A 27,471-nucleotide genomic window follows, 5' to 3' on the forward strand; every position below is an offset into this window, starting at 1 on the left:
AGGTCCGTTTCTGTAGCTTCTGCCTATGTACCATGGACACTCTCTTTGGACGTAAGAAACCACGCCCTCGCCAGACATCTGCCGACCTTACAGAACGCTCTGTTCCCTATGACAAGCTTGGTCCAGCGGCTAGGTCTCCCATACCTGTCGGGACGGTCTCACATGGCCTTCGAACGAGCGCGACGAACGGTTCCGCCATCTCCGCACCCATAACCAACCCGACGCTAACCAACGATGGCACGGAACTTAACGTGCGTACAGCGCAGCGGCAGAGGGTCGAAAGGGAACGCTTGTACTCGCAACACTCACGATCAACGACGAGGTCACCATTGATCTCTGCAACAAGCTCCTCCGCCACATTGTCGAGCGTACCATCGACCTCGTCTGGTTCCTCAACTTCGTTCACGACCGTCACGGACTCAAGTCGTATTCGGAGATCGGGAGCGTCATCAGATAGGATGAGTCCTAGTTTGTCCGATTTTGGTGGACTTTCAACTACCTCACCCTCTTCAACGTTCAGCATGGCGAATGGAGTGCCCGTGCCCAGACCCATGTCCGTCGCTAGCTCTCGCTCCGAAGGTAATCGCGTATCAAAGTATGCGGCTTCGCTAACGCCATCGGATTCTATGCAATCACATTACTCTCACGCTTCACAAATGTTTCACCACAGCAAGGGCAGCACGCAAGATGGGTTCGAGTTCGACCGTCCGACCGACGAAGGCGTGGAAGCTCTATTCGAACAAGTCCGCCTTAAACGTGACTTAGGAGAGTTACCGAGTCTTTCTGTGGATCAGAAATGGCAGATGGTGTACAATGACGAGCATATCCGATGGAAAGAAGAGAAGAAAATGGAGGAGCTAACGAGGAAACAGGCGGAAACGGGTGCTCAGAATGCTTTCGTCAAAGACTCGCCAGAGTGGTATCTCAAAAAGTTCCTTGATCAAACCATAACGCCAAAGCAGGCCGCAAGCTTACTTGTCTCGCTGCGAACGGGTACCGTGAGGTACGTTTCTTGTTATCGTCGCGGGTTGACTATAATTTGACTTTGGTCACGCTATAGCTGGTTTCGGCAATTTTTGGCTATTCAGGGTACTTCAGTCCTTGCAAATACGCTACACAATATCAGTCGTAAGGGGGTGAATAGGTGTGTATCTAACACGTCCTTCTGTCTTCGAAATCGACTGATGCAATATCTAGACGAGATACTGACTTTCAACTCGAATACGAGGTGTTAAAATGTCTTCGTCGCATCCTGAATTTAGAGGTTCGTCGTCACTCTTTGTGATGCGAGCATGGATAGACTAACATGACGATAGATTGGCGCCAACGAAACACTAGAGCATCCATTGATAGTCAATCACATCGCCTCCACCTTGAATACCTCTCAAATTTCATCACGAAAAGTTGCCCTCGAGATCCTCACTTTTATGTGCTACTGGAAAGATGGCGCACATCACGAGTTGGTGATTCAAGCGTTGGAAGCGCTCAGCGCAGCAAACAGCGAAAGTGGTCCGTATGCCTACTGGTTCCACTCGATGGAAAGTGCCCTTCTTGGTCGGGGCAAGATGGGTAGCCTTGTCGGAGCTAGTGAGGAAATTCGGAGGAACGGCGGGCTGGATAGTTCCTTGAATGAATATGCTGTGAGCATTGATATTCTATTTATTCGTTGTTTCGAATAGTCTGACAATAATTACAGCAAGCAAACCTTTTCGTTATCCATGCCATTCTTGATCATATTGAAGACCTTGACTTACGCATGCACCATCGGTCGCAAATGGAGGCCGCCGGGCTCAGGCGTATCATGGATCTTTGCCGCGAATTCGGTCTTCCACAGATTGACACTCAATTGGGTCTCATTGAGACCTTAATTGAAGCCGATGAACGGGCACTACGGGAACAAATGGACGAAGACATCCTGCGGGATTATGGTAACCCACAGGATGTCTACAATGCCCTCATTGCCAAGACGCAAGGCTCGAAAGCCTTCGATTACTTTCTCTCGGCGATGCAACATCTCCTGCTCATTCACGAGGATGGCCAGGCTCTTACACATTACTTCCAAGTTGTGGATTCTGTCATTACAGATGTTGTCCTTGACAGGCAACTGAATGGCGCAGAGTCTAAGCTAGGGACTTCAGTAGCGCGGATCATTGCCCAGCTGAATGAGGCTGAGCGCTATCAGCATTTGGAAGAGCAGGCCAACGAAGCACGTGGTAAAGCGCTTCAGCTCAAGATCGAGAAGGAGGCTCTTGAAGAGGAAGTCTCTCAAGGTTCTGACGGACTTGTAGGCCGATTAAAGGACAAGGTATCTCAACTCGAGGAAAAGCTAAAGGGATCGAGAGGAACAATCGAGCTTCTGCAGGGACGACTTGAAGAACAAAAACGAGGATACGAGGAGCAGATTGCTCAACTTGAAGCGCAGATACTAGAGCTGTTCCGTATGCTCAAAGAACTTGGCCGAGGCGTAGAAGAAATCGTCGATCAGAGCCAGACGATGGACCGAAAGGAGTTGATGGCGACTCTCGAGAAGCAGCTCCAGCGGAATAAGACCATAAGCATGCTCGAGGGCCGACGTGACTCTAGTCGGAGAAAGACTAGAACTGGTGGACACGGCGTTGAGGAAGAAGGCGACATTGCGGACGGTGTTGGACCCTCATCGTCCCCCAAGCGAGGTTCGAAGGTTCTTGGTAGGGGTAAAAAGCAATCTGCACATCCCGAAGCCAATGGAATACGCGATTCACAGTTCGCCGACGCGGATGAAGCTAGTGTGCAAGAACATATTGAACAGCGACTAGCAGCGGGTGTGCAAATGGTAAGCCATATTTATTCCATGTCCCCATGTTGCCTACTTGACACTGCACATTTTTTAGTATCCTCAACGGGAAGGGACAATTTCGAGCCCTCGCAATGCAAGAGGTTCTCCGTGGAAAGGCAATACCTCGCGTCTTCCTTTGGATGGGGATACCAGCATGCAATCGCATGAAAACCGCCTATTACATCCTGACAGGGATTCACGCGTGTCCTCAGATGGCAAGGATACTGACAGTGAGTATCGCCAATCCAGCAGAAGCGGCTTTACTGCATATTCAGAGGATACTCAAGCTACTTCTGTTGGCTCTCGTCGTTCAGCCGCTGAGATTTCTCATACACCCGGCCAATTATCCCTTGCGCAAGTGCTTGCCAATAAAATGGCTGGCTTGGATAAGCCGCCTGCTCCATCGGATTCCGAGAAGGGCTCTGCTGCACCTCCTGACCAAGAGTCTGCCTCCAATTTTCCGCCGCCGCCACCTCCACCGCCTCTCCCACCCATTCAATCCTTCCCTGCCCCCCCTCCTGCCCCGCCTCCGCCTCCCAAAGGGTTCGTCGCTTCTCCCCCGACTTCCTCTGCTTCTTCTGCTGCTCCACCGCCGCCGCCGCCTCCCTCTGCTCCTTCATCTCTGCCAGGCTCCGCCCGCCCCTCTATGTACCTCGGTATGAACCTGAATAATCTGGTCATGGCAAGGAAAGACATAGCAATTGCACCGAACACGAAGATGAAGCAGTTGCAGTGGGATAAACTTCCGCAAACACAAGTTGGTAAGACGCTGTGGAATGATGAGGAGCCCGGCAAAGAGAAGGAGTGGATCCAGAAGCTACGAGAACAACGTATTTGGGAAGAGATGGAGGAAGACTTCAAGGCGAAGCAGCTCGTGATTAACCTTATGGGTTCGTATATATGTCCTCTCTGCTCTAATTCTATTTCACTGATGTTCCGCCTTGGTCCATTGTAGCCAAACAAAAGAAGGCAGAGCTTCGAAGTGTCCTCGATCCCCAGACGAAGAAACGTGTCGGTGAGTACTTGCCGCCTCAGGGTTGTGAGGATAATGACTGATAGCCATTTGCAGAGATTCTTATACAACGAGTTAAGAACCTGCAACCCGAGGAAATTGCCCTCAAAATTGAACAGTTCGACAAGGACCTCTGCACTGAGACATTCCTGCGTGAACTGAAGAATCTCCTTCCAACTCCAGAGCAGGTCAGTTCTTTCCTCTGTCCTGAAATCGTGCACCTGTGCTGATTTTTACGAGAAAGGTCGGGAAACTGAACATATACAGGAACGCAGATGCAGTAGAATTGAGTGGACTGCATCCTGCGGACCGGCTCATGGTCAAACTAATCCAGATCGACCGCCTTGGTCCGCGAATAGAGGCTATGCTATACAGGATAACGTTCGATGAGAGTCGATCACTCCTCGATCAGGGCGCAAGGAAATTGATTGATGCGGGCTCAGGACTGCTGGACGCGAAACACTTCAAAGAACTCCTGAGCGTATGTGCTATATCATTTTTTGCGGTATATTCCCAATACTGAACCATACCTGCTAGTTGATTTTACTTATTGGTAATTATATGAATGGCACTGGTGTCAAAGGAGGCGCATTCGGTTTCCGCGTCAGCAGTATAAACAAGGCAAGTGTTGAAAGTACTTTATCACGAGATAGTCTGTTGACTTTTGTCATAGCTTGTGGACACGAAATCGCTCAACAACACGACGCTGTTGCATTTCCTGGAGAGGACTGTATCACAACATTTCCCAGAAATGGCCGCATTCCTCGACGAGCTTGAGAAGCCAGCGGACGCATATCGAGGTTTGTGTTGAAGGCACTGGCGACTTGTCCTTAACCTAACTGACATTTTTTTCCACAGTTAATCTACTAGAAGTGAGGAAAGGCTTTGCAGAACTACGGGATGGTCTCAAGAAGATTAAGAGCGAACTCGATGAGCAATTCTCCGACGCGGATTTGAATAGCCCCTTTGTTTCACAGATGTGGACTTTCGTTGGCAAGGCAAACTCAAAGCTAGAAGATTTGCAGGACGATATTGAGTCTGCAGACACTACGTTTAACAAGGCTGTTAGCTACTACGGTGAGGAAGATCGAGGAATGACTTCCACTGAGTTCTATGGTATCTTCAAAACTTTCGTGACAAGCTATAAGGTAAGGCGGCTCAGTATTTCACCTTAGACTGTGGCTGATAAGTTCGTTTATAGAAATGCCAGAATGACAACAAGTCTGCTCAGGAGGAACGCGACGCGGCTGACCGACGGCGGAAAGCCGCTGAAGAGGCCAAAGCTAACCGTTCTGCGAAGGCTAGTACCAATGGTGACTCTGATGCGGGTGACAATTCCGTATTGGATAACCTTCTGGAGAAGCTTCGCAATGGCGATAGTGTTGGCCGTAAGTCCCGTAAAAACCGACATGTGAACGGGAAGCCTGCTATGTCGCGCCGGACGAATTCGAGTAGCAAAGATGATGCATCCGACTCTGCTTTTGAACCGGCTCTGCCTGAAGCTGGTGACAAGACAGTGGACCTTGCGCGAGACATGTTGGCCGCTTTGAAGTCGGATGGCTTTGAAGCGTTTACTCCCACAACTTCAACACCGAAGCCGGACCGTGCACATCGAAGAAGTAGGCCGCGACGGCGGATAGTGACTGAGTTCGGAGCTGCTGAGGAGATGGTCACGTCACCGACATTCTCTGATGATCGAAGTATAGAAGAAGGGTATATCTCTGGCGATCAATCCCATGCATCACCCAGACCCAGAACTCCCTCAGACGCAGGTGACTTTGGTTACATTCGCGCTGAAGACGCAGACGCAACTATCAAGCAGCGTTGAATACATACCATCGACGCTCATACCCATTCTAAGGAAGGCACTGAATAATCTGGTATTATTTCGGACAGTGGATTTCATTATTAATGACTATTCTTCTTTACACTTCTTTTTTATGATTGACGTTGCATTTTATTGATTATTTGCCCTCGTATGCAATTACTCGATGCGTAGAACACTTGTATTATACGTTGGACTAATTGGACATCCATCAAATGCGGACTGACTGACGAAAAATTGAAAAATATCGTGTCTCACTGTTCCGTCGATCATGTGCCTTTAATTCCGCTTGCTCTCTTCTGCACTCGGCTTAGAAAGATAGAACATTACTTCGACCCCCATGAACAGAACAGGCACAAGATATCTTCGACCACTGGCTATCAGAAGATGGGTTTATAGTTGCAGAGCCTACACTGTCAAAGGACTGTTAGCGTCCGATGCCTACACGAACGCCGCCAACGCGTCCAATGATTCAGTTACTTCCACTCCCAAGCTTACCGCTTCCCAACATACGATCCTAGAAAGAGCTATACGTGTCGACCAAGCTGGAGAGCTTGGCGCTAATTATATCTACAAAGGTCAAATGGCGGTATTGGGGAAGGACAAGGTAGTCGGTCCGGTGATTCAGGTTTGCGGTTTATTCATTTCTACGTCGAACTCGATCATTAACTATGTTCTAGGAAATGTGGGATCAAGAGAAGAAGCACATTGCAGTTATGGACAAATTGCAGTTGCAGCATCGTGTGCGACCGACGTTTTTGTTTGACGTCGCAAAAGCAGCTGGTTTTACGCTGGGTGCGGTGACAGCCTTGATGGGCAAGGAGGCTGCTATGGCATGTACTGAAGCGGTCGAGACGGTAATTGGTGAACATTATGATGAGTACGTATTGGATTTCTCTATTATTACGATTCACTGAATTCATTCACACGTGTTTGTTATGCAGTCAACTCAAGCAAATGGAGAATCTGCCTGCAGACCATCCGAGCATCCCTCTTCTCAAAGACGTCATTCGAGAGTTCCGAGATGACGAACTAGAGCATCTTGATACGGCCGTTGAACATCATTCACAACGAGCACCTGCCCATGCATTGTTGAGTGCAATAGTTGGTGGGGGATGTAAAGTTGCTATTGAAGTGTGCAAGCGAATATGACGGATATTAATGTTGCCACTGTTCTTCTATGGACCGAGACAGATATATAGCTACACTTATTTGTCCGCTAAAGATTCTCCCTTCTGCTTTCCCATCCAAGTGTATTTAGTCTGTAATCATTTGTTAATATTTTTGTGTAGTTCTGAGGAAGTTCATGGGATTGTTTGCTTACATCTTGTTGCGCAAAGGTGAACACGCAAATGCCCGGTATCAAGACCAAACTGAGGATTGCTGTTCGCGTGGTGCTCCTAGTCCATTTGAAGTGCTTGTAGACATCTTCACGCTGTGTGCCACGCTTTATTTTCGCAATTACGGGTAAATATAGCTAATGACACTGACCATTCGGTTGTACCGCTCGAACGCGGGGTCGATCTATAGAAATAGAGGAGTGAATAATCATAACAAGTGTAATTTGATGGCGATTCATACGGTCACAGAAGCTAACGGTTGGGTCGCTCAGTGGACTCATTACTTCGGAAAGGCAAATACTCACATTTCGGCGCCATCGTTTCTGTTGAAATGTGCTCACTGTAAACTCCGTCAAGTACTTCTGGTGCATTCAGATCTCTCGTGACTGTGCGAATAATTACATAACGCACACTTCCTTCCGTTGCCGGCTGAGCTTCGCTGTTTCTCGCACCCACCTTCCTCACATCATCCATTGGACCATTCATTCAGTAATTTTTCTACACCGCACCTGAAACGATGTCGTATAATCGTGAATGGGACCATGGAAAGTCTTGGGATAATGCAGGCTATCGAGGCTACTCGAGAGGCAGAGACGAGGATGACTATTATACCGAAGGGAAGAGGAGGAAGTACAACAACGGAGTTCGCATGCACTAGGCGACCAAGGCTTTTATCAGACCGCTTACCATGCACATACTTTTCAGGGCTACCAGGAATCATGGTCATCTCACCATGACGGTGAGCATTACGGGAATGACAACAACTACGATTACGATTATGGCTACCCCGATAACTACAACAACTTTGGTTCTTCTGAGTACTCGCATGACAATCGAGACGACCGTGCTTACCGCGATCGCGGACCTCCACGAAAGAGACATGTGGCGAGCGAACCAAGTCCCCATGTCATTTTCCTTGGTTTGGATGCAGACTTTACAGAAGTGGACGTACGTACAAACAAAGCTTCGCATTGTGTACTTGGCGATTAATACGGGGTTTCAGCTGCAAAACTTCTTGAAGGAACGAGGATTCGTCACTGAGACCGTCACAATTATACGCGATCGGAATACAGGCACTTGCCCATTCACAACATTGTCTGTTTCTGTGTCCTGACGATAGCTCCTCATTGGATTTTAAAGGTCAATCCAAGGGTTTTGGATTCGCCCAATTCAGGTCTACTGAGGAGGCCCGATCTTTCGTCGACCCGAATTTCCCGTTCATCTCGGTTCCTCCGCCAGTCGCCCATGGAGCTTCTGCCGCCGCAGCGTACAGATTGGCCGAAGAGAGCGGTGCCCCTCATGGGGGCAAACGCGTCAAGATCGATTATTCTCAGAGCGCAAGTGCGGCTGGACATGGCAGACGTGGACCACAGTTTTCAAACGACGGCACTCGTGACATTGGCAACTCGCAATCTGCTGTTTTACTGTTTCGAGGACTGGACCCATTGTCTGGGCCCGCGGCGGTGGCGCAAGCCATGAAGTTCTCGTCAGGACCTGATGTTGAGGGTGCCAAAGGGATGAAACGGGTTATTTTGATCAAGGACAAAGCGACTATGGCAAGCTGGGGCTATGCATTTGTCGAGTTCGTTGACATTCAGGTATAGTTTCAGCAAATTCGAGCTTCATTACTGCTGACATGACGTTGATTACTAGGCTGCATCGGCTGTCCTGGCGGCGACTATGTCACCGCAATTACATCCAAACGGCTTTCGCATTTCAGATCGTCCCGTTGCAGCTTCTTTTGCTCACCCGTACTCGTTTCAATGTATAGAGCATATTATGCACCGAGACGAGAACTGCATTGCCTCATCTCTGAACCTCGGGGGAGTTGAGGGATCATGGGCCAAGTACTGGGATGAGTCTGCTTCGCTCGCATCCATGGACTTCAAAGTTGAGGAGCCCCAATCTCAGCAGCAGACTGCGGCGGGCAAAGAGAAGAAAGACAAAGAAAAGAAACGCACTAAAGGTATACTTCTTTCTCGGTTTAATTAGACTAATTCTGATGCATTGCTTGCGTTCCGCTCTCCACCATCTAGCTTCTGCCGACGGTCCCTCGCAGCCAACCGAGGCATCGACTCTTCCTGTCTCAAACAAACCGGTTACTCTGAGTTTCAACAAAGTCGGAACGTCCGTGAAAACCGCAAACACATCAGGTATGGTTTATTGATAAATGTACTACTGACTTGTGGTTTAATAAGTTGTAACAGGAGGCGTTTCATCTCAAGCAGCTGTTCTTCTCGCCAGTCACGATGAAGATGAAGCGGCTAACAACGAGCCAGACAACAAGTCTACCAGTGCTGAGGATGAACTGGGCAAGTATAATGTACTTTGAGAGGAACTTTGCAAGCTTATATGTTTTGGTTTCTAGCAAAGAAAGCTCAGAGAGTTCCGCCGATGATAGCAAGCAGGAAGGTTGTCAACAATATTACGAAATGGAATCAGGTCCAAGAAGAATTGAGTGGCACAGTAAATTCTTCATCATCTACAGCTGCCCCCACTGTACCTTCAGGACCGCCGGCGTCGGTTACTCCAACTAAAGAAGTGATTATTTCGTCTTTTCAACAAAAAATGGACAATATTTGACGACTACTACAGAAGCCAAAGACGCCGGAAGTCGAGACGGAGTTCGAGTTCTCTGACACTAAGGCGATGACGTGTCTTCTTTGCTCTCGCGCATTCAAGTCACTGGATCAATTGAAGAGACATAACAAAGAGTCCGAACTTCACAAGGTAAGTCTACATTTCACATTATCGCTTACTCGTGTTCACGAGCAACGACTTCTTTGTATAATAGAAAAACCTCAAAGACGCAAACTTACGTGACATCGCACGCGAAAAAGCCCGTACAGCGAACGCAAAGAAGAAAGATCAATCCTCAGACACACCAAACGATCAATCATCAGCACCGAAATCGCAGTACCGCAACCGAGCGCTCGAGCGCAGGATCCTATTCAACCAGCCAGACGTACCTCCACCAGAATCCGGTCAAGCGGGCAAGACGTCGAATAACAAGCGCTCAGCTGAGGGTCCGGCTCCTGTGCCGTCGCCACCACCGCCTGCGAAGACTCCGGGAGAGGATGCGAGTAATATTGGGAACAAGTTGTTGAAGATGATGGGTTGGACGGAGGGGAGCGGGCTTGGGACTGAGGGTGAAGGCAGGGTGGATCCAATGTGAGTATTTATTTCATACTTTTCAGGATGATTTTGTGTACTTGGGCTGACGGCCGATAAGTCAAACTGCTATTTATGCTTCTGGAGCCGGCCTTGGATCGAGCAAAGGACGAGAAGTCGGGAAGTATCAGGAAGGTTATTCTGGATATGTTCAAATTGCTAAGGATGTCGTACGTATTCAATTCAAATGAGCTTTTGGAATGCTGTACTCATTTCTCGCTAGGCCAGAGAGCGATATGGGCAGTGACAATACTCGCTTTTCGCTTTTCACTCTTGCTATTATTTGTATGCTGCTTTTCGATCTTGCTTTTACGTACATCAACTTTGCTATTAAGAAATGTTTTCTTTATTATTATGGAAGCAGTAATACGATGCATCGATTCGCCATCAAGATATTTTAAAGTCCAGCTCAAGAAGGAAAGGGGAGAGGAGTGTAAACCTTCAGTATCAAGCAAATGCGAATGCAGCAAGACCAGCAGCAAATAATGCTACGATGCTATTCTTCACGTCTCCCATCTTCATAGCGGCCGAGTGAGATTGATTGGCATTACTGCCCGAGCCGGTCGCCGTGGCACCCGTAGATGAAGGGACAGGAAGTGTCGAAGTCACGACGGCACTTGTAGACGCGGCGCTGACAGTTGCCGTACCCTCTTCCACAGTGAAGTACATGCCGGCAATGGGACCTTGAAGACCAGTGGAGTTCACGTAACTGGAGAGGGAGAAGACGGAGACGCCAGCGTTGGGAGTGGAAAGGTCCGCTGGGGGCGTGAAGTTTGCGGGTTGGGTGTAAAGCAGGATCACGTAGCTGGACGTTTGTTTAATTAGATAGAGTTCATAATTAAGTTGTGAGTTGTTGTAAGCAAAGTTTGGTCTAATGTAACTTTGAGGAGTTAAGCGTACCGGTGGGCGCCGCTTCCCTGAGGAGGGGCTGGACCGGCGTAGTCCGTGATGGCAATGCCCGAAGAGTTTACGGTGCGATTATTGCCCGACGCTATAAGCAATATAAAGTAACGAAATACGCGTTTTCAGGTTTATTGCTGACTCTTGGCTACCGAATAAAAGTGGGGCCGACTAACCGTTTGAGAGAGACGCGTTATTGACGAGCCAGTGACGCGTCTGACCCTTACTTTCGTCTGCGCCGACAATATCCGCGTCGACCATGGTAAGTGTGAACGTGTTGCTCAACGAAACGCTAGAATTCGAGGTGGCGATTGATATGTTCGGCTGAGGTGCAACCTCTACATGTACATATATTAAAAAAATAAAATGTGCCACCGTCAGAACCAAGAACCCAAACGCTCTCCAACGCGAAAAGAAACAGACGGAAGAAAGGTAAGTTACTAACGATCCTTAGAAAGCGCCTGTCCGGGCTTGATTTGGCCTACTCCGGGAAAGGAAACAGCCATTTCGGCGGAGGGGTTGAACGTGCTGAGGAGGTCCGGAACGAGATGGGCATTTTTGAAGTGGGCTTGGATGGCCTCGATGTCGAGCGCGGTGCTGTTGGACTGTGCGCTGACGAGGGAAACGAACGAGAGTGCTAGAAAGAGCGGGTGGATCATTTTTAAGTACAGTTTAATTTAGTGGCTTTGAGCAACGAGAGTGGTGCTTGGTGGAGAGAGCAGGTGAAGGAGAAAGGAAGGAGACGGGGCGAGGTTTAAGTATGTTGCGGGTGACAGGTGCGCATCGAAGGCTGTGCAGTCACCGCACGCGTCATTAAAATTCATTTCTTCTCGACATGTCCACATCTAAAGGCAAAAATATTATCAGAAGTACTCAATGGGCCAAGGGGGATAAGAACGGAAATGTCGGTTTGTCGAATTCTCTGAGCGACGTATCGGCCGTCAACAACTGTAGACCCGCGAATAAATAAAGAATAATGAGCATACAGCTAGGGTTGGTCAAGTCCGCGAGTGCTTACGTGAGCGAATCTGGGGTCAGATGGCCCGTCGCTGGGACGAGTCGCCCTTGGTCCTCGCCTCCATCACCTCCTCCATCCCGTCCTCCCGCTCAGCCCCGCCTAACGACTCGCCAGCCAGCCCCCCTTTCTCTCCATATTTATCCTGCTCCTCTTTCAATCACCGCTGCACTCCCCGCGACCCGTCGCCATCCACCCCTCATTTCAAACACTAGCTCGCTCCAACACCACATATGGCAAACCACGGTCCAATAAACGGTGTAAAGATCTCCGGTCAGTTCCTCTCTGCCCCCCTTCGCTTCTATTCCCAGTCTCACTCCTCTTCAGCAATCGACGACCCGCACAAGATCGTCAAGGTCATCGCCTCCGACGGCAAGTCTGGTGACCAAAAAGAAGTATGCTACACAAACTGCAAGGTCATCGGAAATGGTTCCTTTGGCATCGTCTTCCAGGCCAAGCTCGTTGGCGGGACAAAGGAGGGCGACGACATTGCCATCAAGAAGGTCCTCCAGGACAAGCGATTCAAAGTTCGTTGTCCTCCGCTCTCTTCTTCATTTCACCCTCCTACCCTTTTTGGGCATACATACCCCTTCTGACATTGTTGTTCCCTTCACGCATTGCATGCGCATGTATAGAATCGTGAGCTACAGATCATGAGGCTGGTGTCGCACCCGAATGTCGTTGATCTCAAAGCGTTCTTCTACTCAAACGGAGACAAGGCATGTCGTTTGTCGTTATTGAGCTCGGCTCGCGTTCGTGTCAGACTAACACCCGAACGTTTGTGTGTGACAATAGAAGGACGAAGTATACCTTAACCTTGTTCTTGAATACGTACCGGAGACCGTGTACCGTGCTTCTCGGCACTATGTCAAGCTGAAGCAGTCGATGCCGACCATTCAGATCAAATTATACATGTACCAACTTCTCCGATCGCTCGCATACATTCACTCCGTTGGCATTTGCCATCGTGATATAAAGCCGCAGAACTTGCTGCTCAACCCCTCGACAGGGGTACTCAAGCTTTGCGATTTCGGTTCGGCAAAGATTCTTGTAGCGGGCGAACCGAATGTCAGCTACATCTGCTCGCGATATTATCGAGCTCCGGAGTTGATTTTTGGAGCGACAAATTATACCACAAATATTGGTACGTTTCATTTCAACTCATCGCCTGATGCTATAATGCTAAAGATCTAATCTGTTCTACCACAGATATCTGGTCGACTGGTTGCGTCATGGCAGAGCTGATGCTTGGGCAGCCACTGTTCCCTGGTGAGAGTGGGATTGATCAGTTGGTTGAGATTATCAAGGTGTTGGGCACTCCATCGCGGGACCAGATCAGGACGATGAACCCAAATTACATGGAGCATAAGTTCCCACAAATCAAGCCACATCCGTTCCACAAGGTACTTCTGAAATTTTGTAGATCGGAGTGGCGATTATTCAATTGATCATTGTTCCATAAATAGGTATTCCGCCCGCGCACAGCCCCAGAGGCGATTGACTTGGTTGCAAAACTCCTTGAGTATACGCCTGAAGCGCGCTTGAGCGCCATTGAGGCTATGTGCCACCCGTTCTTTGACGAGTTGAGGGTTGAAGGTATGAGGATGCCAAATGGCAAGGACTTCCCTAGACTATTTGATTTTACAAAGGAGGGTGAGTCACTGCATAGCCCAACCTAATATCGGGCGCTTATATGCACATATGATTCCTGAGATACATTGTACTAATGGCCGTGTTTGTAGAACTCTCCATTCGACCTGATCTTATGCGACAGCTAGTACCGCCTTTTTGTGAACCGGAGTTGAGGTCACGGGGCATCTTTATGGACAACTTTGTCCCGATACCGCTGGAGCAGCTGCGAATCACGCTCGACTGATGCGCACGTACCTGTGAGGATATTAAGATATATGACTGCTGTGTATCGATAGCCCGCAGGACGAGCGAGATCTGGTGCTGGATCGGAAGGGAGGGAGGGAGGCCCGGCTGGTATTACTTACATACGATGCGATTGATGTCTATTTTGTTCGTTGTTTGTTCTTTTGATGATGCGATGCACTCGCGACTCTGTAGCACCTGCTATGCTGTGATGTATGTGATGCAAGGCTGAGCGCTTGTTCACGCCTGAGGCTATTTGCTAGTTACTGGTACAGTACTTGTAGTGTTGCAATACTTGGGTTGATGCCATAATCACGCGATCTTTCTACATAGCACGTGCTACGCTATATAAGACTTGCGCTCAACTTCTGCTGCCACCCCCGACGACGCCGACGATCCTCCCTTTCCCCGCTCCTTCTTGTTCTGCAACCGCCTTTCATCGTACACGACGATGGACAACGCTTCCACAGCGACATCGGACAAGACAAACTACTCGTGCGACACCCTTCCGACTCCCCGACATCTTCACCGTTCAACTGCACCGTCCAACTCGCGATCGCCCTCTCCCCTGCCTGTTGCAGCAAATGATGATGCTGTGTCGTCTTCCTTTGAGATAGTCACTCCAGAAGAAGTAGAAAGTCATTCAGAAGTCCAGCGATTATCAGAAGCGGGCCCTGCACAGCCCTCCGAACAGGCGATCGGCCCCGACCACTCTAATGCGCCGCCTCAACCGCCCGCCCGCAAATTATGCGTGCGGCACCAGCGAATGGCAGACGAGGGGACAAATCTTAAGATACAAAAAGTGAGCACGCCCGTTCAGGCCCTATGTATTGGCCAATTATCCATTGCACTGCCCTCCTGTTAATGAGGCCTGAGAGCCACCAACTCTGTATATGCATATTTAACTGACTCCTTTTGCGTTTTTTTTCTCCCTTATCTAGTCACTTGACGCACTGCCCGTGGAAGACAGGGAGACGGTCAACGCTATCTGGACAAGTTTTAGTTCATCACCGCACTCCCGCCGTCTAGTGATCCTAAGAGGCATCCTCACGATGTGCTGTTTTTCTCAACTCTCAATGCTTTCCGAACACCTACACACACTCATCCGTCTCGATCCCTTCTCCGTCTTACCGCGGGAAATATCTCTCAAGGTTTTGCAGTATCTTGACGCTATTTCCTTATGTCGCGCCGCTCAGGTCAGCAAGTCTTGGTCAAAGCTTGCCGACGATGACGTGCTATGGCGAGGTATCTGTGAGCAACATATTGGTCAGAAGTGCCAAAAGTGCGGATGGGGCCTTCCTATGCTTGAGCGTCGACGCAAGATTAGAGTAACTCAAACTCCACCGGCTGACGGCACGTCTGCCTCTTCCTTCTTCAAGCGAGACCTCGAAAACTACCACTCAGGTGACGAAGGACGTCCCTTGAAGCGCATGCGTTCCGAGTCATCTGAAATTGCGAGAGCTTCTTCAGAGCCGAGCAACTTGCCTCAATTTACAACCGAGCCGGATCATTGTTCAACGTCGCAAATGACTACACGTCCTTGGAAACATGTCTATAGTGAACGCCTCACGATCGAACGAAACTGGAGACGCGGCCGCTGTACGGTTCGGACATTGACAGGACACACTGACGGTGTTATGTGCCTGCAATTTAGCGAAACATTGCACCATCCGTCTTTCCCTGTTCTCATCACTGGCTCATACGATCGCACTGTTCGGGTTTGGAACCTTGAGACAGGAACTCAGATTAGATGTCTACGTGGTCATTCTCGGGCAGTTCGTGCCCTGCAATTCGATGAAGCGAAACTTATTACGGGCAGTATGGACAACACAATACGTGTCTGGAATTGGCGGAGTGGAAAATGCATTCGCGTGCTTGAGGGTCATACCGAGGGTGTCGTGTGCTTGAACTTTGACTCGAATATCCTCGCAAGTGGGTCCGTTGACACGACAGTGAAGATTTGGAACTTCCGCACTGGTGAATGTTTCACTCTTCGTGGGCATCGCGACTGGGTGAATTCAGTACAAATATGGGACTCCAATGCTGCTAATATGGAGTCTGGTATGTGTGCGACGCCAATGTTTGAGCCCTGCACCTCGCAGGCGGAGGGATCTTCCCTTCCAGACATCGATCCTGGAAAAATGCTCTTCTCTGGTTCGGATGACGGATCAATAATTTTGTGGGACCTTACGTCGCGTGCTAGTGTGCGGACGTTTTCAGGGCACGTTGGGCAAGTGCAGAGTATCAAGCTCGTATACGAGAGTCCTCCTTGCGAAGAAGACGAAATGCAACCAAGAGACGGTTCCCCTCGAGATCCCCGTTCAACACTCCCTTCAGGCCTTCCCGGATTTGCTCCTGCATCTGTTTCGATACCTTCTCCGCCTCCTCCTGACCATCCTGGGTTTGATGCGCCTGTTTTCGATCCTCCGACGGGCTTTGACCCATGCGCGTACCGAACTTCACCACAGTCTGTCCCGCCAGCTCGGTCTTACATACACGATCGGTCTCCAAGACAGCGCTCAACGAGCGCTGGTTCGGGTTCAATCGGTCGAAAGCCAAAGCCCGTGCTAATTTCGGGGAGCCTGGACAACACAATTCGTGTGTGGGACGTCGAGACGGGTAAGCCTATCACGACACTCTTCGGACACATAGAGGGTGTGTGGGCGGTTGCGTGCGATAAGCTTCGTCTGGTCAGTGCCAGTCACGATCGGACCATTAAGGTAAGTTTCTGCTTACTTAGTTTAAATTGTTTGGTCGGATAATATGGATGCTGATGTTCTTTGACTTTGTTTCAGGTCTGGGTTCGCGAGGAGAATAGATGTCTAGCCACGCTCGTGGGTCATCGAGGTGCTGTAACCTGTCTTGGCCTCGGCGACGACAAGATTGTTTCTGGGAGCGACGACGGAGACATCCGGATTTGGAACTTCGCAGTGTAATGACATCCTTTCTTGACTTGTACTCGTGCCTCCGGTTCCTGTTTCCTCCTTTCTTCTACATACATACCAGCGAAACGTGCGAGTTCTGATACCTCCTTACCCCCTGTTTTCATATGCTTATATTATTACTATTCTTTCAGTTACGAGTAACGCCACTACACATGTACGTATGCTGCTGTACTCCTAGTAATTACACATACCAAGTACCTTGTTCAGTTGTTTGAAAGGGGTTCCTTTTTCCCCCTGTTTTAATAGAAGTAAAATGAAGTACACAGAAACTAGTTCCGTTCTCGGATTCGTTGATTCATGTGAAGAGTACGAAGATATGTAACTTATGCAACGATTAACACTGCAAAGGCAACCAAGAATACAAGATTTAGGAGTCGTAAAGGACAATAGGAGTTCTGTATAAAAGCGGGTGATAAAAGAAATGCACACTTAGTCTGGGTATGTGACGTTGTCAAGAAAGGAAGGGTACCTGTATGTGCAAGATACATATAGATAGATACAACCCATTACAAGTAATTTAGTTCCCCACAGTCAAACGCTCTTCTCTCGGAACTAGGGGGAAAAGAAGACTATTCTTGCGAATTGGAGGCAGTGGGATTCAAACCCATGCTTGTTCCCTTGACATCTTAGTCCACTACTCAATCATACCTCTAGCTTTTCTCTGAGGATTTTGGCATTTCATACTATTGTTGTTATCTACTCTTAATTTACGCAATAATTCGCCGTATTAGCAATTTTCACCACTTGAGCCGTCTGAATCAAGGCACTCTGAGTGTATCTTACTAAACATAAACTGTGCCTAGAGTAAAGTCTGTGAGAATCACGTCGAACAGCAACAGGTGACCACAAGAATAAATGTAGATGGATCTGTTTGTTGTCATTTACATAATCAATTAGAAAAGGTTAAGTCTATTTTTCGGAAGCGAATTCTCTTTCTTGGCTACAGGGTTCACTCACTGCCCGTCGCCGTCGAACGTTCACAGCTCGTCACTCTCCCGAGCACCTTTTCCCTTTCCAACTTGTCGTACCAAGAGGGCGACGTCTACGCTCCTTTCTCACAGACTTTCATTTATCACTTCATCCGACCTTCAAAAATAACTTTTACTTTTATCTCTCAGACAAAATCCATAGTCGAGATGACTGGCACTGTGGAACTACATCAAGACAGCTCGTTCGAGCACTCCCTCGACTCGCAACATAGAAGTGGCTCAAATGAGTCCGGATTGACTTTACCAAACGTTTTCGTAACCCCTCCAGAAGAGGAATTCGACTCACCACCTTGGTGTTGTTTTGACGCCGACAAAGACGCCCAACCAGGCGCGTTCGTTCCCGAGGACTTTGAGAACGGAGATTTCGACTATGCCGCACATGCAGAGGAAGAAATATTTGGCGGGGATGTGGAACAGGGAGGGAATGTGCCAAGGGAAGGCGAAGAGATTAGGGAAAACGTATTCGCTATGCGGAGCTTGGTTCAGGAGGCGGAGAACTTGAAAGAGAAATTGAAATCGCTGGAGCTCTCACCTGCATCATTCTCTTCTTCTACACCATCTCCGCCTGTTGAGAACGAAGAACTGGCTAGCGAACCGTCGTCAACGCCAACCACTACTGCGTTCCCAGCAACTCAAGTGGAGGAGAAAGTTAACCGAAGGAGATCGATCTTTTCTTTCAACACCTTACGGCGCAAAAAGTCCCGGGAGGAGGATTCTATGCTTTCTATGTATGAGTCTAATCATACCTCAGGCAACCAATTATCGAGTAACCGGGATGCAGATGCTGTCAGCATAAACTCAGCATGCTCAACCTCCAACAAAACGGGATTCTTCTCGCGTTTTAAACTCTCATCCAAAAAGTCTAACACGACATTGTCGGAAGGCGCATCAAAAGCGAGGAAATCGACCAGTGCATATCGCTCATGTGAGGAGCTAACAACGTCTCAAGAAAACGATGCGGTGTTAAAACGCCGTTTCTCGATTTTCGAGCTCCCTCGTCGTCGAACGTCCATTTCGCAACAACCAGCGATTCCAGCCGTATCCGCCAGTCCGACTACCTCGCCTAGCATGAATCAATCCAATTCGTCCCTCTCGAGTTCCTCCATCCCTCTGACGCCAGATGCAGCGACTTGCGCGCTTGGCTCCCCGACGGGAAAATCCACCAACGGAGAAATGCTTTCCTTTCTGTCATCGATAGAAATGCACGGAATCAATAACATCGCTGCATCATTGACTTTCCCCTCATCGAACACTATAGTTCCTGGCAGTCAATTCTCACTCGACCCTCTCCATTTCGAATCCTTACAATTCAATTCAGACGACTTTGCATGATATGTTCACCAGTGCTTTTTTTTCTCGTTTTCCAACCTTTTTTCCTTTCATAGTTTTTAATACCCGTACGCATCTTGATACCTTGGGACTTCCTGTTCGTCTTTGCACCCGCATCCGCTTATGGTGATCATTTTTCTTTCCTCCTCAAGACACGCCTCGCCTCATTGCTCGTTACCTTTTCCCTCTCGTTTCTGCACGTTCTCAGTTCTCGATCTCGCTCTGGTTGTGCTGATAGTTATGACTCTTCGTTTGTCCTGACTTTCGCGTCTATGCCTTCGGCATGACCCCCTTGTCTTCCGTAATCTTTTTGGTACTCGTCACTCGTCAGTCCATACACGTGCTGTAGGATAGGTCGCATTATGTGGTATATGCGTATCTACAGCTACATAATTTTATTGCCACACGACTCGTACCTGCGTGTAACACTAATGACGCAAAGACGTCTACTACATATCTCCAGCTAGTATTTCTCAGCCAGGACTATGATAGGCAGGTGGTTAGTCGATCAGGAACGAGACAAATTTGCGAAAGAGATGCTTACTCATTGCGACCAAGGACGTCCAGCCAGTGAAAGGATGACTAGTAAAGACGATCAGAATCTGACATTGACTTCAAACAAATCCATAATACAAACCTTCTCCGACCCTCTCCCGTCAATGCGTCATACTGTTCCCATACATATCCAGTACGTTCATATTCCTTGAAGACATTATCAATGATGTTCTTGCGCAGCTCCGTGTAGATCTCCCTCGCTCTTGACTGGTGTGGTCCAGGCTCTTTGGCATACACCTATTGTAGATACCAAGATATGTTAGAAGGGGCTCCAACGACTGTATGAGCCCTTACCTTGTACAAAGAACTCAATGCCATATAGTTCATCTGAATCCAGATAGGGCCCTTCCAATAGTTCTCGCCCTGACCGAACTCGGGATGTGAGGCAGACAAGCTGCGTATACCGTAAGGTGACCATAAGTGATCGGGTGAACGGAGAATCTCAAGAGTCGGACCGAGGTGTGGTGATGATGGTTCGAGGAGGCCAAGTAGCACCGGGAAAAGAGAAAGATAGCCCTTGTGGCAGACGAAATACGACTCATCTACATATATGTCAGCACGGTTTCATCCATGAGACTTTGTTCTTACCATCCGAGTTAACCCCAACGTCACAGTACATCTGATCCTCCTCACTCCAATGAAGGTCTTCCAAATTATCGAGGATCGCTTTCTCGATAGCAATGAAGGAATTCTCATCGTCAGTTTCACCGATATAACCCGCAATATCACGCATTGTCCTCGTGAAGAACGCCATCCAAGACATTAAGTCAAGATGTAATTCCCCAGCATGTGGCGGTCCACGAGGATAATCATCCATGCCGCTCGTTAACACATGCTGCTCACTGCGGCCTCGCCATCGGTATGCCTCTGTACGAGAACGAGCTTTCCGTCCGTATTGTTTAATTTGACCACGTTGAGTTCGGCGGAACCAGTCGTAATGGCGTTTTAGCTTAGGATAAATTGAACGTAGGAATTCCTGCGCCAGTTCAGGATTTCTAAGATAATTATCTCCGGTTTGAGGTGATGACGTTTCGTCCTCCATGACAATCTGCGAGTCCACGCCGAAATCCATGCCTAACTCAGCGGTGGAGGGACCCGAATTGAATGCCTTTAGTCTATCAATGAACGCCGTTACTGCCATTGTGAGGGTCGGCGGGTTGGCGTAAGACGGGACTTGGGTGATAAATTCCATTGGGACTTTGCTGCGAGCTTCTTCCCCGAGTATTTGTTCTCGAGCGACCCAACCATCTTCATCGATGAGATTGATCCAGTCTTTCAGGATTTCTAGACTGTAATACACAGAGTTAGTACGGTAATGTATACGCCAGTGATTAAAATTGCACCTGAAGTCGTTATCCCAGGCCCCGATGTGAAGGAGGTGGAAACCTTCGTCCCTTGAAGTAACATACGAGTTAGCCTTCACCTGCATCCAATCAAAACTTTCTTATCCTCACCAATAGAATCCCCTTGGGAAGAAGCTTCGGCTTGGAGTCGCTGTTAACAGTGCCTTCGGTTCCGTCATCTGTGGACCTGACTTCTCATCTACGTCTTCCATTTCGTCCTCATCCCATTCCTGTTTTATGCTTGGGTCGACGATTGAGTCGCCGTAGAAATAACCAACACCACCCAACAGGTTCGAAGTTATAGCTTTTGAGAAAGCTATTAATGACTCCGATGAGCCAGCAGGCATCGGGAATTTCTCGTTGAACCGTCTAGCGAACTTTTCTTTGAATGCGGGGATTCCGTTGTCGAGGAGCGATGCTGAGTACGAAAAACTATGAGAAAAGATCACCCAGACGGGATGACTGGCAGCGATTGGTACGTACAGTCCAACTTTTGTTTGGTGCTCGCACTTTCGAAGAAAACATCAAATTGAAATTCCCCATCGAACGACTTTTGAACAGCGTAGAGATTGCTTGCCGAGTAAACTTCGTCTGGAAGTTGGAGTACAAAAGATGGGTCTGGGGCACCTTTCGCAGGATCTTGATATGGTTCAATTGCGGCCTGCGCGTTTTTCAGAACACTGTTCATAACATGCTCTGGAAAATCGTCCTAAATCATAATCGATAGAATCTAAATTGACGACTAACCTCTGGCTCTCCAAATTTCGCCTGGGGGCATTCTTAATCCCAAAAAGTGTGTTTTCCCAATGCGCTCGGCGAAGGCGTGGGCATGGGGCGCATTTGTGACGAAGTTGTTATTTGGACCTAGTCCACCAGGTCAGAAACAATAGCCTCAATACAATGCCAAACACACCGTCCTCCACTCTAATAGAGAAATCTCCGAGATCTGGTGTGCTACCAGAGAACTTTACCGTGCCTTCTAATCCCTGCCAATCCAAGTTACAGAATGTGTTGCTAATTCACAATCACAAACAAGCTCACATTCTCGTCCTCATCCGTATCCATGTCGATTCCTCCCAGTCCATCCACGCCGAAATAGAATATGAATGAGGTCCGGGATGGTATCTCTGTTTACAGCAGCTTAATTTACCAGAGCAAATAGTGTTGATAGATGGAACTCGGTTGCATACCAGGATCCAGAGGTTCGCCTTTGACTCTGGCAGCCCAGCTGCCGCCATGTTCGCCTCCGTTTACTTTTAGGAGTTCAGTAGTCACTTTTACATTGTTCATTGGATCATTTAAGACTTGTACGCCTCCCTCGCGCGGGTCATGTTCCGTCCAAGTGTATCCCGCCAGACCATCGCCCTGCTCACAGGCGTGGCGAGCATCTATATTACCACATAATTGGTAAGAAAGGTAAAGCTACTATTGTATATGCCCCAAGACACCGTACTTTGGAATGACCTGAAATCCTGCGTTCCATACCATATTAATCCTGTCAAGAGAGACTGGGGGAGGCGCGGCCGTAGACCAAAATAGAGATTCGGCCTGTACGTTCCCCAGAGCAGGTCCTGAGAATCGTTTGAAGGTGCAGCATCAGATACTGAGCCGAGGATTAGAGGCAGCAGCAAGAAAGAGAGAAGGGAACGCATAAGGTAGACTGAGCCGTAGCAGTACTAGTAGTAGTAGTGCCACGAGAGCGACACGTCCAGAGACGCGTGTGACGTGATTTGATGCACGTGGTACGTGATCGTGACTCAATAGCCTCGCCACTTCGCCGCGCAGCCCTCGTCCACACCTTCTCTCCTGACATCCATCTCGTCCACATCAACCACTTACATCCACCTTCAACCCCACGATGCGTTCCAAGTTCAAGGATGAGCACCCCTTTGGTGAGGACAGCCCGGCCTTGCATATCAAATTAGCCCTGACGATCATTCTATCTAGAGAAGCGCAAGGCTGAGGCAGAGCGCATTCGTCAGAAGTATCCGGACAGGATACCCGTTAGTAGTCGGCAGCTCACCTCATCCACACCTTTTCAACAATGACTTGACAGGTAATCTGCGAGAAAGCAGACAAGACGGATATCCCGACGATTGATAAGAAGAAGTATCTCGTACCGTCGGTGAGTCGTTTTGATCATTACATCAGTGTGGATCTGTGTAGCTGATTTCCTTATTTCCGCAACTAAGGATTTAACTGTTGGACAATTCGTGTACGTTATCCGGAAGCGAATCAAGCTTGCTCCGGAAAAGGCCATCTTCATATTCGTCGACGAAGTACTGCCTCCAACAGCCGCATTAATGAGCGCAATTTATGAGGAGCATAAGTGCGTCCGATTTCTCCCTCATGCATAACCGATACTGATCCACTGCAGGGATGAGGATGGGTTCCTTTACGTGAGCTATTCTGGGGAGAACACGTTTGGTTCGGAAGCGCTATAGGAAGATCAGTCATCGCGTGGACGAGCCAGACGCGTCAGCAACAGTCAGGCTACTCAAGTACTGTAGCCTCAATCTCGCGTTACAATCTTCTTTCACTTCCGTTACACCATCATTGTATAGCGTCACACCCACGAATGGTTTTCACAGAATGTTTTACGTGTATTTTATGCTTGCTCTCTGTCTCATTTTTCCCTTGAGAATATAATGATTGTTCGTCACGTCGATGCACGTTCGTCTCCATGCCCCGTTTTATTCTTGAATTATTCCTTCTGCTTTTTCGGTGTGTCTCGACGTAATGACAAGCGGGCAACGGAAGAAACAGGCAATGGCAGAAACGGTCTCTTTTTGATAGGAGGTCCAATTATGCTAATTGATGATGCGATGCTCCCTCTCCCATCTCGGTTGACGACCAGTCATCTTATTTCGGTCTCCAAGCTCGGGTGTATTTTCCGCAACTTACATACGAACTTTGCACTAGTCTCGAAATACGATTATGCCGACTTCTCAAATTGGCTCTGGCTGTTCAGTCTACGCTTTTCTCCCCTTTTTTACCGATCCTTTATCTACGACTGACCTGGGTATACAACCTACTTTCACACTGAGCACTTCGGAACCAAGTATCATCTATTGCTCGTGATTGAGGAATTATCCTGCCAGCTGGAATACATAAATACGCAAAGCGGACGGGCCCCACTTCTCGCAGACCCCCACACTTTGCATACATCTCTTACCCTCGTCATTCGTACCTCAAGCGCAATGATACCCTCCGTGTTACCGAATACATCTCTACTTGGCGGTATAATGCGCGATGAACGGGCTCGAGGTACCCTCTACTTTGAAAGAGAACGATAAATTGAAGTACACATCTATGCGACCTGGCTTGAAGGGCGTTCTCCCTCTTGAGTTTCCGCATTGCTGCTGCTTTCCACCCACCCACCAACGTCTTTCTCCCTTCACCTTGTTTCAAGGGAAAGATGGGTTCTGTGGTATTCCGTTCTAGTATTATCATTTGTGAGTGTTTTATTGTTTGGTCTTTAGTCAGTAAGCTGTTTTTCACACACTAACCTTCATGAAGTCCTTCTCCTTTTGTTCAATGCGGGGTCGATAGCTCTAGGAGTGCTACCTTACTTCTATGGACCGACGGACGGTAAATATATACAATTTAACCCGACTTTCTGAACGTTCCTAAGTATGAGTCATTAGCATTTCAGATCGCACAGATAATTGCCGCAGGAGCGGTGTTCATTCTTGCAATAATTCTGTAAGTCGAGATATTGCATCATATCTCGATATATGTTCAGATGTATTGTTCATAGGCCGTGCTTCGTAGTAGCGAAGAGAGGCAACGGAGTTTATACAGAGTCCTTCTGCTACCTCTTGATGGCCGCTATTGATATTGGTAAGTACAGTTTCGTATTTCTATTTCACTTTCAGGCCCTCCAACATTTACAATTTAATTCTCTCAACAAGTTGCATCCGTCTTCATCACACTTCGATGGGTAACCAACCACCAACTCTCTGACGACTACAGGAATGTCCCACAGAAAGATATGGTGGTCATCATGGTCGTCGCTGTCTCTTGGGCAGCCGCACTCACCGGTAAGACCTTCACAGTCTACATTGCATTCCCAAAGCAATCGAAATTGATCTTACCTTTCTTTCTTTCACATAGGGGCCATCGGTTTCATCCTTTCCATGATCGATGCCTGCTCCAGAGCCATCCGTCGAGACAAGCACCGCGCATCGTTGCCTATCCAAACGCCTCCACGAGAACTCAGGAGTGCTCCCTTTGCACATCCGCATACAACATACATGAGACCCGGTTACTGAACAGAGACGGGTCAAAACAGCAAATAGCAAATAGCTCAGAGCAAAGTAAGAAAGAACTGGTCTGAGTACCAGTGAACCAGAGACAGAGACAGAGACATCGCCTTAAATTATCATCGATCATCGGACTATAGTCGTTCTAGGCTACGTAGTTTTTCCATTTATTTCGTATTTCATGTAGTTTCTCCATACCCTTGTCTTTTTTTTGTTATACAACACATCAGTTTGTTTATTTTGTCATTAGTACAAGAAATGGGACTATAAGCTCATACATAGATCTTCTATAGCTCTGACTATCGTTCTGGTCCTTCTGCAGGAGCATCGGTCTGGGACGCTCTGATGTCTTCTTCTACTTGATTCCTCTCTAATCTGTCGAAATCGATATCAGGTAGATCTTCATTGAGAATTTCCTCGAACTCATCCCAGTAGAGCGCATCGTCATCGAGTTCGTCGACTTCTGGGAAAGTACTCGGAATTTCTTCTAGGCTCGTCTCGACACTATCACCAACAGCGGAATCGTCCACGACCGCCATTCGAGCGTTGATAAACGGTTGCGACTGCGATTCCTCTGGGAGTGCAGGAGCTGGGTCAGAGACGTTTGGCAACGAGGTGTTCTCGCCGCGACCGTACACGTCTGGCCCAGCCAATTGTCCAGAATCCTTAGTCTCATACGAACTGGGATGTCCAATAATTCTATCATCGGGAAACGCAGAGACTCCCGCATTCGTGACAACAAAATCGACCGAACCAGGAGTTGATACCGAGCCGAAAATAACCGAGAAACGTCTCAGTAATACGAATTGATCAAGTTCCTTGTCGTTCTCTCCAGTCATCAGGGACACGCTCGTCGGCCCTCCGTTTAGATGTTGCCGTTTCGCCAAAGGAAGAGGATCATCTAGATATTTCCGCCTATTCGTCCTCGTAAGCATGATTCGTGCGTTCACTTGGTTAGCCCAAACCAGCCCTAAACGTGCCTCCTTTGTGCTCTCCCGTGGAATGAAATGTGCCGAGTTGAACCATTTTGCTTGGTCACGATAAATGATATCGCCTTTAGATGCGTCATCTTGGGCAGCAGGATAGTAGTCGTTGAAGACGTCTGTTACTTCATTAACAACCACGAAGGCGATATTGTCTCTAGCGGCGATTGTGTGCATGACATTCGATAGCTCGTACAACGCTTTCGATCTCTCGAATAAGGTTACGCTGGATGACTTCTCGGGAGTATTGAAGAGTGTAGAGATCGAGTCGATTACTATGAGTCGAACAGGTTTCCGCTTGGCATCTTTCCGAAGTTCATCTTGCAAAGCAGGAAAGGTGTTTCGCAGAGTGTGCAATAGAAACTCTATCGTCGGCGCAGAAACAGTATGAATATCTGAGAGACTGCAGAGTGAAGGTGATAATAGAGGATGGTTTAGAATAAGTTGATTGAGCCTTTTGGTAGGGAGTTTCGCATGGGTCGTAAGGTAGCAGGCAGAACCAGAAAGACCTCCGAGCGCTGGGCGGAGTTGAACAAGAAGGGAGAGCTGCAATGCAAGCTGAGTCTTCCCCGATGCACTGTCATGACAAGTAAGAACCAAGGAAGCGTACGGTTCAAGGAGACATACCTTTCTCCAACTAATTCCCATACCATTCCAGTCCTTATACCTCCTCCAATCACTCTGTCCAGCACCGCATCGCCGGTAGTGAACTTGTCATCTCCGACTTCCTCAAGAAGGTTTCTGATATCCACAGAGCTTGCCACCTCTTTGCACACATTCTCGATAATTGCTTGAGCTTCACTCAGAGATGTCCTCAGTCTCTTCGCAATCTCGCCAGGCGGAGTTAGAACGATATCAGATAGTCCCTTAAAGTTGCCTGCATAAATCAGGATTCGTTCGGCGTAAGTTGAGGTAAATCAACGCACTCTTCTTCAAACCTGCTTTCTGAGCAGGTGACAGTGACTTCACATCCTGAATAGCAAGCAGGTGCAGATTCATGTGAATAAGATATACACCACGCAAAGCGAGTCAATATTATTGTTCAACTCAATCCTTCAGACAGACACCAATCTGCCTGACTCGATCACGTGTATGCTTTGCCATGGGAC

The 27,471-nt window shown here is 48.3% G+C and overlaps 10 protein-coding genes across 10 annotated transcripts; 8 read left to right on the forward strand and 2 right to left on the reverse strand.

The window, feature by feature from the left end:
• Positions 1 to 32: 32 nt before the first annotated feature.
• On the forward strand, positions 33 to 5,655 carry FOMMEDRAFT_87486 (uncharacterized protein; the record flags this gene model as incomplete). Its single annotated transcript, XM_007267432.1, has 13 exons — positions 33 to 1,003; positions 1,061 to 1,144; positions 1,198 to 1,264; positions 1,317 to 1,640; positions 1,697 to 2,812; positions 2,871 to 3,705; positions 3,771 to 3,830; positions 3,885 to 4,015; positions 4,072 to 4,308; positions 4,365 to 4,454; positions 4,501 to 4,633; positions 4,686 to 4,975; positions 5,029 to 5,655. The coding sequence occupies 13 exons, from the start codon at positions 33 to 35 to the stop codon at positions 5,653 to 5,655; spliced, it is 4,965 nt and encodes a 1,654-aa protein (XP_007267494.1).
• Positions 5,656 to 5,992: 337 nt separating this feature from the next.
• FOMMEDRAFT_87899 (COQ7-domain-containing protein) lies at positions 5,993 to 6,804 on the forward strand (the record flags this gene model as incomplete). The annotated part of the gene is made up of 3 exons (XM_007267433.1): positions 5,993 to 6,280; positions 6,333 to 6,532; positions 6,597 to 6,804. The coding sequence occupies 3 exons, from the start codon at positions 5,993 to 5,995 to the stop codon at positions 6,802 to 6,804; spliced, it is 696 nt and encodes a 231-aa protein (XP_007267495.1).
• Positions 6,805 to 7,467: 663 nt separating this feature from the next.
• Positions 7,468 to 11,787, forward strand: FOMMEDRAFT_168630 (uncharacterized protein). The gene is made up of 15 exons (XM_007267434.1): positions 7,468 to 7,635; positions 7,698 to 7,940; positions 7,996 to 8,065; positions 8,133 to 8,590; positions 8,646 to 8,958; positions 9,029 to 9,145; positions 9,200 to 9,304; positions 9,361 to 9,533; positions 9,588 to 9,722; positions 9,787 to 10,163; positions 10,225 to 10,333; positions 10,387 to 10,968; positions 11,064 to 11,154; positions 11,240 to 11,401; positions 11,509 to 11,787. Exons 1-12 carry the CDS (start codon positions 7,510 to 7,512, stop codon positions 10,408 to 10,410), a joined length of 2,250 nt encoding a protein of 749 aa, XP_007267496.1. The 5' UTR covers positions 7,468 to 7,509; the 3' UTR covers positions 10,411 to 10,968; positions 11,064 to 11,154; positions 11,240 to 11,401; positions 11,509 to 11,787.
• A 364-nt stretch (positions 11,788 to 12,151) lies between these two features.
• Positions 12,152 to 14,270, forward strand: FOMMEDRAFT_141255 (Pkinase-domain-containing protein). Its single transcript, XM_007267435.1, has 7 exons — positions 12,152 to 12,351; positions 12,406 to 12,605; positions 12,714 to 12,797; positions 12,874 to 13,222; positions 13,288 to 13,481; positions 13,545 to 13,731; positions 13,821 to 14,270. Exons 1-7 carry the CDS (start codon positions 12,312 to 12,314, stop codon positions 13,952 to 13,954), a joined length of 1,188 nt encoding a protein of 395 aa, XP_007267497.1. The 5' UTR covers positions 12,152 to 12,311; the 3' UTR covers positions 13,955 to 14,270.
• Positions 14,271 to 14,399: 129 nt separating this feature from the next.
• On the forward strand, positions 14,400 to 17,082 carry FOMMEDRAFT_20873 (WD40 repeat-like protein). The gene is made up of 3 exons (XM_007267436.1): positions 14,400 to 14,755; positions 14,895 to 16,673; positions 16,749 to 17,082. Exons 1-3 carry the CDS (start codon positions 14,405 to 14,407, stop codon positions 16,887 to 16,889), a joined length of 2,271 nt encoding a protein of 756 aa, XP_007267498.1. The 5' UTR covers positions 14,400 to 14,404; the 3' UTR covers positions 16,890 to 17,082.
• A 952-nt stretch (positions 17,083 to 18,034) lies between these two features.
• On the forward strand, positions 18,035 to 19,219 carry FOMMEDRAFT_157278 (uncharacterized protein; the record flags this gene model as incomplete). The annotated part of the gene is made up of 1 exon (XM_007267437.1): positions 18,035 to 19,219. One exon carries the CDS (start codon positions 18,035 to 18,037, stop codon positions 19,217 to 19,219), a length of 1,185 nt encoding a protein of 394 aa, XP_007267499.1.
• Positions 19,220 to 19,716: 497 nt separating this feature from the next.
• Positions 19,717 to 22,766, reverse strand: FOMMEDRAFT_87056 (glycoside hydrolase family 63 protein; the record flags this gene model as incomplete). The annotated part of the gene is made up of 12 exons (XM_007267438.1): positions 19,717 to 19,798; positions 19,854 to 20,008; positions 20,066 to 20,313; positions 20,360 to 21,060; positions 21,115 to 21,165; positions 21,226 to 21,532; positions 21,598 to 21,810; positions 21,862 to 21,978; positions 22,028 to 22,100; positions 22,156 to 22,241; positions 22,305 to 22,502; positions 22,568 to 22,766. The coding sequence occupies 12 exons, from the start codon at positions 22,764 to 22,766 to the stop codon at positions 19,717 to 19,719; spliced, it is 2,430 nt and encodes an 809-aa protein (XP_007267500.1).
• Positions 22,767 to 22,908: 142 nt separating this feature from the next.
• On the forward strand, positions 22,909 to 23,795 carry FOMMEDRAFT_109229 (symbiosis-related protein). The gene is made up of 5 exons (XM_007267439.1): positions 22,909 to 23,006; positions 23,062 to 23,117; positions 23,171 to 23,239; positions 23,307 to 23,443; positions 23,492 to 23,795. Exons 1-5 carry the CDS (start codon positions 22,973 to 22,975, stop codon positions 23,556 to 23,558), a joined length of 363 nt encoding a protein of 120 aa, XP_007267501.1. The 5' UTR covers positions 22,909 to 22,972; the 3' UTR covers positions 23,559 to 23,795.
• Positions 23,796 to 24,366: 571 nt separating this feature from the next.
• FOMMEDRAFT_157281 (uncharacterized protein) lies at positions 24,367 to 25,388 on the forward strand (the record flags this gene model as incomplete). Its single annotated transcript, XM_007267440.1, has 6 exons — positions 24,367 to 24,544; positions 24,634 to 24,705; positions 24,762 to 24,819; positions 24,875 to 24,957; positions 25,029 to 25,157; positions 25,231 to 25,388. The coding sequence occupies 6 exons, from the start codon at positions 24,367 to 24,369 to the stop codon at positions 25,386 to 25,388; spliced, it is 678 nt and encodes a 225-aa protein (XP_007267502.1).
• A 290-nt stretch (positions 25,389 to 25,678) lies between these two features.
• Positions 25,679 to 27,361, reverse strand: FOMMEDRAFT_157282 (P-loop containing nucleoside triphosphate hydrolase protein; the record flags this gene model as incomplete). Its single annotated transcript, XM_007267441.1, has 3 exons — positions 25,679 to 26,939; positions 26,990 to 27,239; positions 27,289 to 27,361. The coding sequence occupies 3 exons, from the start codon at positions 27,359 to 27,361 to the stop codon at positions 25,679 to 25,681; spliced, it is 1,584 nt and encodes a 527-aa protein (XP_007267503.1).
• Positions 27,362 to 27,471: the final 110 nt, after the last annotated feature.

The sequence above is a fragment of the Fomitiporia mediterranea genome, assembly GCF_000271605.1.
Source record: "Fomitiporia mediterranea MF3/22 unplaced genomic scaffold FOMMEscaffold_7, whole genome shotgun sequence".
Taxonomy (NCBI): domain Eukaryota; kingdom Fungi; phylum Basidiomycota; class Agaricomycetes; order Hymenochaetales; family Hymenochaetaceae; genus Fomitiporia; species Fomitiporia mediterranea.